This window comes from Lithobates pipiens, unplaced genomic scaffold (assembly GCF_037356315.1).
Source record: "Lithobates pipiens isolate NorthernLeopardFrog02 unplaced genomic scaffold, aLitPip1_a1.2 Scaffold_35, whole genome shotgun sequence".
In the NCBI taxonomy this organism is placed as follows: domain Eukaryota; kingdom Metazoa; phylum Chordata; class Amphibia; order Anura; family Ranidae; genus Lithobates; species Lithobates pipiens.
Genome location: NW_027507811.1, coordinates 21,931,019 through 21,947,818, shown reverse-complemented (window position 1 = coordinate 21,947,818; position 16,800 = coordinate 21,931,019). Strand labels below are relative to the sequence as shown.

The following is a 16,800-nucleotide window of genomic DNA, read 5'->3' as shown; positions in this document are numbered from 1 at the left end:
CTCCGACAGCTCTCCCTCCACCATCCACACTACATTCTCTGACAGATCTCCCCCACCATCCACACTACATTCTCCGACAGTTCTCCTCCACCATCCACACTACATTCTCCGACAGTTCTCCTCCACCATCCACACTACATTCTCCGACAGATCTCCTCCACCATACACTCTACATTCTCCGACAGATCTCCTCCCACCATCCACACTACATTCTCCAACAGATCTCCTCCACCATACACACTACATTCTCCGACAGCTCTCCTCCCACCATCCACACTACATTCTCCGACAGCTCTCCTCCCACCATCCACACTACATTCTCCAACAGCTCTCCTCCCACCATCCACACTACCACACTACATTCTCCGACAGCTCTCCTCCCACCATCCACACTACATTCTCCGACAGCTCTCCTCCCACCATCCACACTACCACACTACATTCTCCGACAGATCTCCTCCACAATCCACACTACATTCTCCGACAGCTCTCCTCCCACCATCCACACTACATTCTCCGACAGATCTCCTCCCACCATCCACACTACATTCTCGGACAGATCTCCTCCACCAGCCACACAACATTCTCCGACAGCTTTCCTCCACCATCCACACTACATTCTCCGACAGATCTCCTCCACCATCCACACTACATTCTCCGACAGCTCTCCTCCACCATCCACACTACATTCTCCGACAGCTCTCCCCCACCATCCACACTACATTCTCCGACAGCTCTCCTCCACCATCCACACTACATTCTCCGACAGCTCTCCTCCCACCATCCACACTACATCTATGTAGCATTAAACCTGAGAGAACAGATTGGTAATTTGGGTTCTCTGTTCTTCACCACGACTCCAAAACACCCTCAGGCCCTCCTAACATACCTGGTTGAATGTAAGTCACTGTAAGAACTTAAAAGAACACTAGTATGTATACCTTTAGTTTGGCTGTGAATTAATACCAGGAAAAAGACACAAGACTGCTTAGTTGAAAATTAACTCAATGTATTGGTATGACTTAGAATGAATGGTGGTTTGAGCATAAATGAACACAAAGAAAATAGGTTCAGATACATTCCACTAGAGTGTATAATCGCTAGGCAAAAGTAACTTCGAATAGAGTTCTGTATCACTGGAATCAACTCATAAATCAGCAATAAACATTGGCTATGATATGGTGCAATGTCCCCTGAGAGGTACCTCTTAGCATAAGCAGTAGGTAAAGGTATCTGTGTAGCAGCTGTAACGTGGCCGGCTTTAGACTTAATTCTTCAACCGGCTAGTGTTGGGGTCTAGTCGTACTCAAGGTGAACATGAGAATAGTTGCTGGCAGTAATAAGGCTACGAGATGGCTGTATGGTCAGTTCCTAAAGGACTCAGTCTCTCCAGCAGCAGACAGTGAATCCCCCAGCCGCAGCTCACCAGCCCCAGTAATAATGCTGCTCATCATCCGATCACAAACAGCGGTTAGTCCACTCTCTGCTCTGCACCAGAGTTGAAGCTGTTATAGCTGCAAAGGGTGGGCCAACTCAATATTGAACCCTACAGACTAAGACTGGGATGCCATTAAAGTTCATGTGTGTGTAAAGGCAGGTGTCCCAATACTTATGATAATATAGTGTACCTCTTACTATAAGCAATAGGTAACTGTAGCAGCTGTAAAGCGGGGGGGGCTCTAAACCTAACCACCTAAACCTAGCTACAGAGAGCAGCTGCAGCCAGTGTTTCTCTCAATCTCATTCTTAGCCAAGAACCCGGCTACATGTATTAACAGTCTCATCAGGTGTGTGTACTTTGATGTTTTATCAGATTTTCTTTACGTGTAAAACTTTTCCCGCACTCTGAACACGCAAAAGGGCGTTCACCCGTGTGACTCCTCTGGTGTTTATGAAGATTTCCCTTGTCAGAGAAACATATCCCGCACAAAGGGCAGGGAAAAGGATGTTTGCCCGTGTGGCTTTTCTGATGTGCAAGTAGCTGGGCTTTCAGACTAAAAAATTTCCCGCAGTCTGAACAAGAAAAAGTACTCTCCTCCATGTGACTCCTCTGGTGGGCGAGAAACTTGGCTTTTACAGTGAAAGATCTCCCACACTCCAAACAAGGAAAAGGCCGCTCGCTTTTGTGAAGTCTTTGGTGTATAGTCAGGCTTCCTTTCTGAGTGAAGCTTTTCCCGCACTCCGTGCAAGAAAAAGGACGCTCGCCCGTGTGAATCCTCTGGTGTGCTAGAAGTACGCATTTCACGACAAAACATTTCCCGCACACCGAACATGAATAAGGAAGCTCGCCTGTATGAGTTTTTTGGTGTTTAACAAGGTCTCGTTTATGATTGAAACATTTCCCGCACTCTGAACATGAATAGGGGCGCTCACCTGTGTGAATTCTCTGGTGTTTGACAAGGGTTGTTTCCTGGCTGAAACTTTTCCCGCACTCTGAACATGAATAGGGGCGCTCCCCTGTGTGAATTCTCTGGTGTTTAACAAGGGTTCTTTCCTGGCTGAAATATTTCCCGCACTCTGAACATGAATATGCGCGCTCACTTGCGTGAACTCTCTGGTGCGAATTAAGCCATTTTTTCTCAGTGAAACTCTTCCCACACTCCGTGCATGTAAACGGTCGCTCGCCCGTGTGAAGCCTCTGGTGTGTTAGAAGTTGCCTTTCCCCGGTGAAACATTTCCCGCACTCAGAACAAGGAAAAGGACGCACTCCGACGTGAACTTTCCGGTGTACAAGTAGTTCGTTTTTTTCAGTGAAACATTTCCCGCACGCTGAACAAATATGAGGATTCTCAGCTTTGTGAAGTCTCTGATGTGTAAGAAATTCGCTTTCCTCATTAAAAGATTTCTCGCAGTATGAACATGTAAGAGTTACACGGGTGTGGGATCGGAGATGGGTATGAAGTTCAGAGTTTGTCTGGAAAGATTTCCCGCACCCCAAACATGACAATAGATTGTCACCTCGGTGATCTCCTTCGTGGGGTGAGGAAGATTCCTCGGGATTAGAAGGATCCGTTGATGGATCTGCAGTGTGAGATCTTACATGGATATTTCCAATCATAGTATGTGATTGATGAGAAGATTCCCCCTGATCAGAGGGATCCATTGATGTCTCCGGACAGGAAGGTCTGTGATGTATATTTTGTGTATTTGGATTTCCTCCTGGAGGATCCTGTGTGATGACATTATCTTCTGACTTACAATCAGCAGATAATAGAAGACGTCTCTCCGAGGAATTCCTGACATCACATCCATCTGTTGGGGAACATTTTTTTTAAAATAAATATAAAAAGGTCAGTAATAACAGAGAATACTCAGAAGTATAATGAGACTGTGACCCGTTTCTTCCATAGTACCTATACTTACTTATGTTGATAGGTGGACACATTTCTTCCTGTTCACTTTTCATTATCATCCCGACCTCCTCCGTGGACGGCTGATCACCCCCCATATACGTCTCTGCTTCTTCCTCTTTAACCTCAGCTTTTATATTAATCCGTTCTTCAGCCTAAACCCCAAAATAATAAAAAAAAAAAACAGAGTTAGACTTACCGGTAACTCTTTTTGTAGGAGTCTTCCAGAACAACCTCTGAGATATATAGGGCTCCTCCCTCCGGGACAGGAAACACGTCAACCCAATCAAATAAAAGGGTGGTCCTCCAGGCAGTGGCGGACTAAGTGGGGGGCGGGCGGGCTGCCCCGGGTGCCACACAGGAGGGTCTGCACTGTAGGTGAGGATTCTGTACTGTAGGGGGTTCTACACTGTAGATGGGGGGCCTGTACGGTAGGGAGGTCCGCACTGTAGGGGGTCTGTGTAACATGCAGAGGGTCCAGAGCTGTGAGGAGCCTTGTAATGTAAAGGGGTGCAGAGGTGCAGGGTGCTGTGTAATGTAAAGGGGTCCAGAGGTACAAGGGCTGTGTGATGTAAAGGGGTCCAGAGGTTCATGGCGCGGTCTAATGTAAAGGGGTCCAGAGAGCTGTGTAATGTAAAGGGGTCCAGAGGTACAAGGGCTGTGTAATGTAAAGGGGTCAGGAGGTTCGGGGTACTGTGTTATGTAAAGGGGTCCAGAGGTACAAGGGCTGTGTAATGTAAAGGGGTCCAGAGGTGCAGGATGCTGTGTAATGTAAAGAGGTCCTTAGGTGCAAGGTCCTGTGTAATGTAAAGGGGTCCAGAGGTGCAGGGTGATGTGTAATGTAAAGGGGTCCAGAGGTGCAGGGTGATGTGTAATGTAAAGGGGTCCAGAGGTGCAGTTGTGGAGAGGGGGGGTACACAGTAGTGACAAAAAGATATTGAAGGATGCAGAGGTATGCAGGGGGCACAGTGGGGTGTTTTTACATTTTAAGGTGGGGGGTGCCAGATATAGGATCCGCCCCAGGTGCCAAATGCTCTAGGTACGCCCCTGCCTACAGACCCTCCTCAGTTTTACTCCAAGGACTGCCGGAAGGCTCTGAAAGACATAACACATTAACAACCACGTTAGTACACATCCTCACCACTAGTCAAACTAAACAACTTTGGGTGGGAAACCAGGCTGTCCTGGAAGACTCCTAGAAAAAGGAGTTACCGGTAAGTCTAACTCCGGTTTTTTCGTATCGTCTTCAAAGGACAGCCTCTGAGATGATAAGCAAGGAGCTCACCTTGTCAGGGCGGGACCACTGCCTGGGAGGACCTTACGTCCAAAAGTCTCTTCCTTATCAGACAATAAATCCAGACGGTAATGTCTTGCAAAAGTAGAGTAGCTGGACCAAGTTGCTGCCTTGCAGATCTCCTCCGGAGAGGCTCCAGCCTTCTCTGCCCATGACACAGAAACCGCTCCCTGGTAGAGTGTGACTTAACTAATGCCGGCCATACACGGTTCGAATTTCGAAAGAATTTTCTTTCGAAAATCGTATCTAAGAATTTTCGTATGAATTTCGCACCATTAGTGGGCTGCAGCAACAGCCGATTTTGTGCGGAAATAAAATTTGAGGAATTGGACATGTTGGAAATTTTTAGAAAAACGAACGATTTTCTAATCAATGATGGGAGAATCGTGCGAGAAACGCAAAAAAGAAAAGAAAATGTACGGAGATAAAAGAAAATTTACGGAGAGAAAAGAAGATTCCCAGCCAAGCAAATTCTTTTCTGTAGCAATATGAGGTGAAATTGAAGGCTTGGTCGGCCGAATTTCGAAAAATGGTGGCATCATCGGATCACAAAAAAACCCCCAAATTTTCTGATTTTGAAAAGAAAATTCATTCGAAATTCGACCGTGCATGGCCTGCATAAGGGAGCCTGCTTCCCCTCTAATTCATAGGCCTCAACTATCGCCATTCTTATCCACCTGGTCGATGGACGATTTGGACGCCTTGCATCCCTTGCGAGCGCCCGAAAAATTAACAAAAAGTGAGTCTGACTTCCTGAAGTCCCTAGTAGCTTCCAAAAAAAAAACTAAGAGGCTTCTTCTGACATCTAACAAACGCAAAAGATCCCACCTCATCCCTGTCTGAGGTTGAAAAAAAAAAAACGTTGGCAAAATAATTGTCCTGTGTCCTATGAAAAGTAGACACAACCTTAGGGAGAAAACTAGGGTCAGCCTTAAGCACTACCCTGTCCTCTAAAATTGATAAAAACGGCTCCCTGATCGAGAGCGCTTGCAGATCACTCACCCTTCTGGCTGAGGTGATCGCTATCAAAAAAAACTGTCTTCAGAACTTTCCATTTAAGGGATGCCTTCTCTAAGGGCTCGAAGGGATCTCGGGTCAAAGATCTAAGGACTAAAGGACTAAAGGACAAATCCCAGGTAGGACAGGTCTTCATCTTCACAGGCCTGGATCTAGCCAGAGCTTTGAAGAAGTTCTTGACAAAAGGATTCTGCTGGAGAGAGGACTGAAGAAAAACCACTTAAGGCCGCCACCTGTACCTTTAGGGTGCTGATAGAAAGGCCCAGCTCTACCCCCGCTTGCAGAAAATCTAGGACTGCCGGGACCCCAGGATGTCCAACTCCCTGTTCTCGCAACCAGGAGTTAAACCTTTTCCCTTATCTTTGCGTAAATCGCTCTAGTTACCGGTTTACGGCATTCTAACAAGGTCTTAACCACTCTCTCTGAGAAACCTTGTGATCTTAAGATCTGTTCCTCAGATACCAGGCCGCAAGCTTGAGTCTTTCTGAGGATGCAGAATGGGCCCCTAGGAAAGCAAATCCTCCCTGACCGGAAGTAACAGTGGAGGATGAACGGCCAACCTCTTTATACTGGCAAACCAGGGTCTCCTTGGCCAAAAAGGAGCCACTAAAATGAGGTCCGCAGCTTCCAACTGGAACTTCTGCAGAACCTCCGCCACCATCCTTACAGGAGGGAAGGCATAGCACAGGCCGAAATGCCATGGATTGGCAAAGGCGTCTATCCCCCTGGCTTGATCCTGTGGGTGAATGGAAAAAAACTGTGTCACCTTCCTGTTGCTTTCTGCTGCAAATAGGTCTATTTCTGGCCTTCCCCAGCATGACACAATCTCCTCGAACACTTCCCCGTTGAGGGACCACTCGTCCTGGCCTACCTTCTGCCGACTGAGAAAATCGGCCAGCGAATTCTGAGCTACCTTCAGATGAATCGCTGATATCGAGGACAAGTTCCTCTCGGTCCAACAGAAAATTCTGTCTGCAATAGCCTGCAGCGCGGGGCTTCTGGTTCCCCCCTGCTTGTTCAGATAAGCTACTGCTGCCACATTGTCTGACTGAACCTGCAGATCCCTGCCCTGTATCTGGGACTGGAAGGTTTCTATAGCATTCCAAACCCCCAGAAGCTCTTTCTGGTTTGAGGAACGACCTGCCTATATTTTCAACCAGGTTTCTTGGGCTAAGATTCCCTCTAGGTGGGCACCCCAACCAAACACATTGGCATCGGTCGTGACCACCACCGTGGCCTGTGGGGACCAGGGAAGACCCTTGTCCAGGTTGACTTGGTCCCGCCACCACCACAGAGACCTCCTGACGGCAGAAGATAGGGGCATAACCTGATCCAGGCTCTGCTTCCTGCCGTACCAATAACGGAGCATAAGTCTTTGCAACGGGTGCTGATGATGCCTTGCCCAGGCCACCGCTGGAAAACATGATGTCATCAATCCCAGGACTCTCATGACCTCTCCGATCTGGGCTTCTCGACCTGATTGAAGCTGGGCTACCGCCTGCTCTAGCTTATTGATCTTCTCTGCCGGAAGAAACACCCTCATCTCCACCAAAGAGATCCTGTACCCTAGATACAGGACTTCCTGTGAGGGGGTCAACTGGGATTTTTCCTGGTTGATCAGCCACCCCAGTGAACGCAGGAAAACCAATGCCTCCTGCACATCTTTCTCCAGCTGTTGGGCCGACTGAGCTATAAACAGTAGATTGTCCAGATATGGAATCACTGTTATAGCCCTGAGCCTTAACGGGGCCAGCGCCTCTGCCAGTACCTTTGTAAAGATCCTTGGTGAGGCCGAGAGCCCAAAAGGAAGCGCTCGAAACTGGAGGTGTACCACTCCTGTGTTCGTCTGCACTGCTAACCTGAGAAACCTCTGGGACTCCGGATGAATCGGGATATGCAAATATGCATCCCTGAGGTCCACGGTGGCCATGCGACAACCCCGAAACAGAAACTTGTTTACCGAGAAGATTGACTCCATCCAGAACCGCTTGTATTTTATGAACCTGTTCAAGGGGCGGAGATTCAGGATCAACCTGAATTTCCCTGAAGGCTTCTTTACCACGAACACATGGGAGTAAACCCCCAAGCTTCGTTCCTCCAGAGGTACCTGTACCAGTACTTCTTGGTCTACCAGGTCTCCCAGAAGAAGACCCAGAGCCTTCGCCTTCTCTTGGTAACTTGGTTACCTGAAAACTCTGGAGGGGAACTGAAGCAAACTCCAACCTGTAGCCGTTCCTTATTACATCTCGTATGAACGGACTTTCGGTTGAAGCGACCCATTGTGGAAGGAACTTCCCCAGCCTTCCCCCTCACCGGGACACAGGAGTCACTGGGTTTTAGAGGAGGGTTGAGGAGGATTGAATAAGATCCCTCCTCTGCCCCTCCCCTTGTGACCCGACCAATGCTTTTTGGGGCGAACCTCCCTTTCCTGCAGGTTCTGCTGCCTAGAGCCTCGACAAAAACGCTTTCCTTCAGCCTTCTTTTTATTCTCTGGGAAAGCTTTCTTCTTATCCTGCGTGCGCTCTAACGCCTCTTGCAGGCCAGGCCCGAACAAGTGGTCCCCTGAAAAAGGTAATCCGCACAGTTTCAATTTCGTAGCTGCGTCCCCTGTCCAGGTCTTAAGCCATACGGCCCTTCTGGCTGCGTTCACTAACGCAGCGGATAACTTGACTGACTCCGCAGAGGAGTCGGCCAAAAACCACATTGCCTTGAACAGTAGCAGAAAGGACTTCAACAGTTGTTGCCTGGAAGTGCCCACTGAAATATGTGACTGCAACTATGTAAGCCAACACTCTAAGTTTCTGGCCACATATGTAGCTGCTAGGGCTGGTTTAAGCCCGATCGAAGAGGCATCCCAGGTCCTCTTAAGCAGTACGTCTCCCCTCTTATCCATGGGGTCCCTGAGTGAACCCATATCATCAAAGGCCAAATCCGTCTTTTTTGAGACTTTAGCCAAGGGGGCATCAAGCTTGGGAACCTTGTTCCAGGGATGCACCGCATCCGTCTCAAAAGGGAACCTCCTTTTAAGGCTGCCTGAAAAAAAAAACAGCCTCTTTTCTGATTGTTCCCACTCCAGCAGAATCGCCTCAATCAGTGATTTATGAATGGGGAATACCCTGTCTTTCAGTACACTCGACCCCTGATACATCATGTTGTGCTTTGAAAGTTGGACCTGTTCTTCCTTGATCTCCAGTGTGTCATATATTGCCTTAAGGAGGTCACCTACGTCGTCCAAAGATAACTTGTATCTGACTCAGAAGTAGACTCTCTCCGAGAGGAGGCTAGCGACCTTGGTACCCTCTCCTTATCCACCTCTTCCTCCTGACTCGGCTCAAACAAGGAAGGCATGCTCACGGCCCTGGGTAAGGAGACAGAAGGACCCTGCATCATATCCATCATACTCTTAAATGATTGGAAAGTGGATGCAATCTCATCCTTTACGGATGTCAAAACTTTGTGACAAGCTGCCACCGAGTCCTCCTTAACAAGGCTACTGACACAATCCGGGCAAAGCGGCTTCTCCCAACTGGTGCCTAACTTAGCCCCACACACGGCACATTTCCTTCTGGGCAAAGGTATCTGGGCTCTGTCCTGTTTGACCTAAAAAACAAAGAAAAACAGGGTCCCATTAAAATACCACCCCTGACCACACCACTGTGCTTCTAGGGTCTGCCTAGGAAGTGCCCCCCTCACCAGCAGGTTCCCTACCCCGGGAGGGTACTATGGTCAAAGTGACCCCTCAACGCCCCAGTGTAAGACCTGGTCTGCCCTCACCAAGCTTACCTGGGAGGTTCTGGAGCCTGCCGAACCGGAGTCCACCTGCACAACTGCGCCCTCCATGGTTCCTGTGTTTTACTCAGTCTCCCTGAGTCCTTACACCGCTCCAGACAGCCCTGTAGCCACACCGCCACGCCCAGAGGACTGGAACAGATCCAGCGGCGCCCCCTGATGATGCGATTCTGGCGGAAGTGCGTCTCTCGCACTTCCGAATGCTGGAATGCAAAAACTCCGCCCACTCACGCCATTCATTCCTTACGACCGCATCGCCTGCAGTACCCGAAAGCCAGCCAGTGGATCCGAACGTCTTTCGCCTGCCATCCGACCGGCCAGGTACGAGCGGTTAGCGAAATAGTGGGGGAAGATTGCCGCACATCGGGGTCCCGTTCTCTCTGCACGTTTCATGGCAGCGGGGACTGATAGCTACCCTCTCCTCCCTCCAAACGGACCGAGGGGTGCTATGGGCAAGGTCCACCAGGTGCTCCCCCAGGACATCCCCTGAGAAAAAGGAGCTCCCCTACTAGTTCCGACGTGCTCCTTCCCGTCCAGCGGGAAACACAAAAACTGAGGAGGGCCTGGAGGACCACCCTTTTATTTGATTGGGTTGACGTGTTTCCTGTCCCGGAGGGAGGAGCTCTATATCTCAGAGGCTGTCCTGGAAGACGATATGAGAAAAATCTATTAAAGCCGAACTCCAGGCTGGTATAAAAGATACAAATAGATACAGATGGATACAGCTCTACACTTATTAACCACTTAACAACCGCCCATTGCCGATTAACGGCTTCAGGGCGGTTGTTTAACTCTGAGAGGCCGTTAATTAACGGCCTCCCAGAATTCTGCTCTCGCGCGCCCCCTGGGGCGCGCACACGAGAGCATCCGTGACCGCTGGGTCCAGTGGACCCGGCGCATCACGAATCACGGTAAACGGCCGCTCATCGCGGCCGTTTACCACGTGATCGCTCCGTCAAATGACGGAGTGATCACTTGTAAACAAGCCGGCGTCATGTTATGACGCCGGTTCCTCCCTCCCCTCTCTGTACCGATCGGTACAGCGGAGGGGGAAGAGATCGGTGTCAGCAGCGATGTGGGCTGCATCTGCAGTGCCCACATCGCTGCTCACCGAAAATTAACCCCTCAATTCCCTGCAAATACTCTGCATTACTCTGCAATTCCCTGCAAATACTCTGCATTACTCTGCAATTCCCTGCAAATACTCTGCATTACTCTGCAATTCCCTGCAAATACTCTGCATTACTCTGCAATTCCCTGCAAATACTCTGCATTACTCTGCAATTCCCTGCAAATACTCTGCATTACTCTGCAATTCCCTGCAAATAGTCTGCATTACTCTGCAATTCCCTGCAAATACTCTGCAATTCCCTGCAAATACTCTGCAATGCCCTGCAAATACTCTGCAATGCCCTGCAAATACTCCGCATTGCCCTGCAACACTCCGCATTGCCCTGCAACACTCCGCATTGCCCTGCAACACTCCGCAATGCCCTGCAACACTCCGCAATGCCCTGCAACACTCCGCAATGCCCTGCAACACTCCGCAATGCCCTGCAACACTCCGCAACGCTATTTCTGCAATACCCTGCAACACTCTGCAACACCCGCCAATACCCTGCAACACTCTGCAATGCTCTGCAACCCCCGCCGATACCCTGCAACACTCTGCAATGCTCTGCAACCCCCGCCGATACCCTGCAACACTCTGCAATGCTCTGCAACCCCCGCCGATACCCTGCAACACTCTGCAATGCTCTGCAACACCCACCAATACCCTGCAACACTCTGCAATGCTCTGCAACACCCGCCAATACCCTGCAATGCTCTGCAACGCAGTACTCTGCAACACCATGCTCTGAGATACCCAGCCATAGTCGGTGATACCCTGCAATACCCAGCCATAGACATCTCCCGCCGCCCTCCGCCCTCCGGTGCTTCTACCGAATCGCTAATACGATCAAAGCCAGAATCTTTTTTTTTTTTCAGGCTTCCCAGCTTAGAGGTGAGATGCGGGGTCTTATTGACCCCACATCTCACTGTAAAGAGGACCTGTCATGCCATATTCCTATTACAAGGGATGTTTACATTCCTTGTAATAGGAATAAAAGTGATAAAAAAAATTATTTTTGGGGAAAAAAATGTCAAACTAAAATAAATAAAGTAAAATGAACAATAAAAAAAAATGTTTTTTTTAAAGCGCCCCTGTCCCCATGTGCTCGCATGCAGAAGCGAACGCATGCGTAAGTCCCGCCCACATATGAAAACGGTGTTCAAACCACACATGTGAGGTATCGCTGCGAACGTTAGAGCGAGAGAAATAATTATAGCCCTAGACCTCCTCTGTAACTCAAAACATATAACCAGTAAAAAAAATGTAAATCGTCGCCTATGGGGATTTTTAAGTAGCGACGTTTGCCGCCATTCCACGAGCGTGTGCAATTTTGAAGAGTGACATATTAGGTATCTATTTACTCAGCGTAACTTCATCTTTCACATTATGCAAAAATTGGGCTAACTTTACTGTGTTTTTTTTTTTTTTAAGCACAAAACAGTTTTTTTTCCAAAAAAAAGCATTCGAAAAATTACTGCGCAAATACCGTGCGAGATAAAAAGTTGCAAAGACCACCATTGTATTCTCCAGGGTGTTTGCTAAAAAAACATATATAATGTTTTGGAGTTCTATGTAATTTTCTAGCAAATAAATGATGATTTTTACATGTAGGAGAGAAATGTCAGAATTGTCCTGGGTGCTCCAGAACACCTGATGGTGCTCCCTGCATGTTGGGCCTCTGTATGTGGCCACACTGTGTAAAAGTCTCACACATGTGGTATCACCATACTCGGGAGTAATAGCAGAATGTGTTTTGGGGTGTAATTTGTGGTATGCATATGCTGTGTGTGAGAAATAACCTGATAATATGACAATTTTGTGAAAAAAAAAAGTAAAAAGAATCTTGATTTTGCAAAGAATTGTGGGAAAAAATGACAACTTCAAAAAACTCATCATGCCTCTTACTAAATACCTTGGAATGTCTTCTTTCCAAAAAGGGGTCATTTGGGGGGTATTTGTACTTTTCTGGCATGTTAGGGTCTCAAGAATTGAAATAGGCCGTCAGTCCTTCAGGTGTGATCAATTTTCAGATATTGGCACCATAGCTTGTGGACTCTATAACTTTCACAAAGACCAAATAATATCCACCAATTTGTACTTATTTTTACCAAAGATATGTAGTAGTATAAATTTTGGCCAAAATTTATGAAGAAAAAATTACTAATCTGCTAAATTTTCTAACAGAAACAAAGAAAAATTCGTTTTTTTACAGAATTTTCGGTATTTTTTCTTTTATAGCACAAAAAATAAAAAACCCAGCGGTGATTAAATACCACCAAAAGAAAGCTCTATTTGTGTGAAAAAAAGGACAAAAATTTCATATAGGTCCAGTGTTGCATGACTGAGTAATTGTCATTCAAAATGCGAGAGCACCGAAAGCTGAAAATTGGTCTGGTTATTAAGGGTGTTTAAGTGCCCAGTGGTCAAGTGGTTAATACATCACTAAATGTGTGTGGGTTTTTTTTTCTACGCAAGCAATGTAATTACTTGAATGGCACCTGGGCCTTGCTTTGTGCACTGGTCCAAATCATTTGGTGGATGGAGGATTATGGTGTGGGGGTTGGGCTTAACCCCTTAGTTCCAGTGAAGGGAACTCTTAAGGTGTCAGCATACCAAGACATTTTGGACAATGTCATGCTGCCAACTTTGTGGGAACAGTTTCGGGACGGCCCCTTCCTGTTCCAACATGACTGTGCACCAGTGCACAAAGCAAGGTCCATAAAGAGTTCTCTTCACTGGAACTAAGGGGCCAAGCCCAACCCCTGAACCTCCCCCACACCATAATCCCCCATCCACCAAATGATTTAGAGTTGAAGCTGTTAGAGCTGCAAAGGGTGGGCCAACTCAATATTGAACCCTACGGACCAAGACTGGGATGCCATTAAAGTTCATGAGCGTGTAAAGGCAGGCGTCCCAATACTTTTGGGAATATAGTGTATTTTAATGTGATAAAATATACAAGATTTGCCGTAGATTAATGGTTGGTTATATTGTGCTACGATTTTTAAACTTTACAATAGTCTCTTTCTATTCTTAGATGGTGATTGGAATGAGAATGTGTTTTACATACAGTTACACAGTAGGTGAGGTTGAAAAAAGACACAAGTCCATCAAGTCCAACCTATGTGTGTGATTATATGTCAGTATTTTATTGTATATCCCTGTATGTTGCGGTTGTTCAGGTGCTTATCTAATAGTTTCATGAAACTATCGATGCTCCCCGCTGAGACCACCGTCTGTGGAAGGGAATTCCACATCCTTGCTGCTCTTACAGTAAAGAACCCTCTACGTAGTTTAAGGTTAAACCTCTTCATAGAGTTCTTCGAGAGTCATCTATTGTTAATGAGATGGAGAGTCCAAAAGGTCCAGTTCCACACGTGTGTCAGCTAATATTCTAAAGATTCATGGAGCCACTACAAATGCCAAATGGAATATTCCCACTGCTGCCATCTTGATTATTCTCATCAGGAATCAGCAGCAGATATGACCAGATCTGCATGGTTACACTTAGGAAGCGGAGACCAGACCATATACAGTATCTCACAAAAGTGAGTACACCCCTCATATTTTTGTAAATATTTTCTTCTATCATTTCATGTGACAACACTGAAGAAATGACACTTGTCTACAATGTAAAGTAGTGAGTGTACAGCTTGTATAACAGTGTAAATTTGCTGTCCCCTCAAAATAACTCAACACACAGCCATTAATCTAAAGTCTAAACCGCTGGCAACAAAAGTGAGTACACCCCTAAGTGAAAATGTCCAAATTGGGCCCAATTAGCCATTTTCCCTCACTGGTGTCATGTGACTCGGTGTTTACAAGGTCTCAGGTGTGAATGGGGAGCAGGTGTGTTAAATTTGGTGTTATCGCTCTCACTCTCTCATACTGGTCACTGGAAGTTCAACGTGGCACCTCATGGCAAAGAACTTTGAGGATCTGAAAAAAAGAATTGTTGCTCTACATAAAGATGGCCTAGGCTATAAGAAGATTGCCAAGACCTTGAAACTGAGCTGCAGCATGGTGGTCAAGACCATACAGCGGTTTATCAGGACAGGTTCCACTCAGAACAGGCCTCGCCATGGTCGACCAAAGAAGTTGAGGTCACGTGCTCAGCGTCATATCCAGAGGTTGTCTTTGGGAAATAGACCATCCGAGTGCCTGCTACAGTGAGTTCAGGCAGCGCCGACGAGTGGGCGGGTCCGACAGAGGCAATGCCCAAGCGCGTTGTGTGATGTCATGGTGCAAGGGAGCCGAACGGAGCAGCCGGAGCCTCATGTTCGGGTCTGCGTGACGGGAGCAAGGCAAGCCGGGAGCGGGACTGTCAGTGCTGTTTGGACTGAAGGGACCACCCCAGCGTGGAGAGAGACTGTCACTGTGACTCAGGAGGGGACATGTTGTGTCGGTGAGGTGTCATCTTCATCATCTGTGCTGCTGCACACTACTGTAAGGGTCACTGTGAGAGTCAATTTCATGTGTGTGTGCCGCCCATTCAAATTTCTTGCCCTCCTGAGCCCTGTCCCTGAGCTACTTACTTCCTATATGGAAAATAAAATAAAAAAATATGTTTTTTGCCTTAATATCTACCTTAAATCACATTGCTAATTGCATACTGTACTTGTTTGCAACCTAAATACTGAAATTTGCACTTAAAACTGTAATTTTGTATCTTTTGGAAATGCCAGCTTGGCTGTGCCCGTAAATTTTGGGTGTCGTGTCAGTAAATATCAGTCAGGTTGCCAACACTGCACACAGGTCACAGGGAATACTGGAGATTCAAGGAAGGAGGCACTAGGGCTGGGATCAGGAACAAGGGGAGCAGATATACAGCAGCAGGGTGTAGGGCAGTGATGGCGAAACTTGGCACCCCAGATGATTTAGAAATACATTTCCCATGATGCTCAACTATACTGCAGACTGCATAAGCATCATGGGAAATGTAGTTCCAAAACATCTGGGGTGCCAAGGTTCACCATCACTGGTGTACGGCAAGAGCAAGATCAGGAGCAGGCTAAATGGCACTCAGTATCTGACTTAAAACAACAAAACAAAACACTGACACAAAGTGTACCAACAGAGGAGAGACTAAATACCCTCCCAGCAACCAGCATCAGGGGAAGACTAATTAATAGAATATGTTGGCTGCTGGGAGACACCTGCTGGTGGACACAGAAACTACATCCGGTAGCTGACCTGCAGTAGAGAAAAATCAGGTCTGTAACCCTGCCAATTTCCTAAGTGTCTAGGGAGCTTTGAACTAACACCAGCCTGGACACAGAGGCGCAAATAACAGCACGTTGTCATTCAGCACATGACCACCATTGGAAGAACAAAAGGATGAAGAGGACCCTTGAAATCACGTGACTAGACCCAAAATCCACAGAAGGTACATATAGTTATGTAATAAATTTTAAAAAAAAGCGTTTGGAGAAAACTGGATGGAAATGGGGGGGGGGGAGGAGCAAAAGTTGTACTTCAGATGAAGACGTCAACATTAGAACAGGTGATTACATAGAAGAATGTCCTCTCACAAAGTTCCAAATAACTTCTGTGTTCTATACACCAAGTCCACCTACCTGATGATGGTGGGGGATGGTGTGATCTTCCTGTGTGGAATACAGAGGACGGGGACATCTCTCTGGTGGGTTTGTGTCACTGAATGTCTCAATCACAACATCCTTGAAGGGATCTTTGTGTCCTTCAGAAAACTTCTCCATCACACCAACCTCATCATCCTCCTCTTTTATCCATTCTTTAACAGGATATTTCCAACCACTCTGGTTTATACCCTGAATATTTAATAAAAGTGAGATTAGCTTTAAAAACATAGTCCTGAACAGGTCAAAAATGTAATTATCAGCTGTTAAATCATATTTTTTTTCCTTAACTCTTTGTGAGATGGTGAGATCTTCCTGTGTGCAATCCCGGGAATACAGAGGACGGGGACATCTCTCTGGTCGGTTCCCATTACTGGATCCATCTGTAGGAAACACACACACTGACTGAATACATTGTTTCTATGTGTTTATCAGATGATGGGGGATCTAGGTGGAGCCTCCTTACTGCTCTCTCCTTTACAATAAAGTCTCTTACCCGGAGGTGCGACATCCTTGGAGAGATCCATGTGTCCTTCTAAATACTCCTCCACAGTGACTGTGATATCCTGACACCTTATAGGAACCTGACACACACAATGATACAGTCACCATCCAGACACATCCCTTGTCTGTTACTGG

General features: G+C 47.0%; 2 protein-coding genes across 8 annotated transcripts in view; both read right to left on the bottom strand.

Annotated features, from left to right (window-relative positions):
* The window catches only part of LOC143956163 (uncharacterized), a 309,704-nt gene that overhangs the window by 289,712 nt on the left and 3,192 nt on the right, over nt 1-16,800 (bottom strand). The window lies entirely within an intron of this gene.
* LOC143956294 (uncharacterized) lies at nt 989-16,346 on the bottom strand. Its single transcript, XM_077466506.1, has 2 exons — nt 16,141-16,346; nt 989-3,252 (listed from the first exon to the last, which is right to left on the bottom strand). Exons 1-2 carry the CDS (start codon nt 16,196-16,198, stop codon nt 1,784-1,786), a joined length of 1,527 nt encoding a protein of 508 aa, XP_077322632.1. The 5' UTR covers nt 16,199-16,346; the 3' UTR covers nt 989-1,783.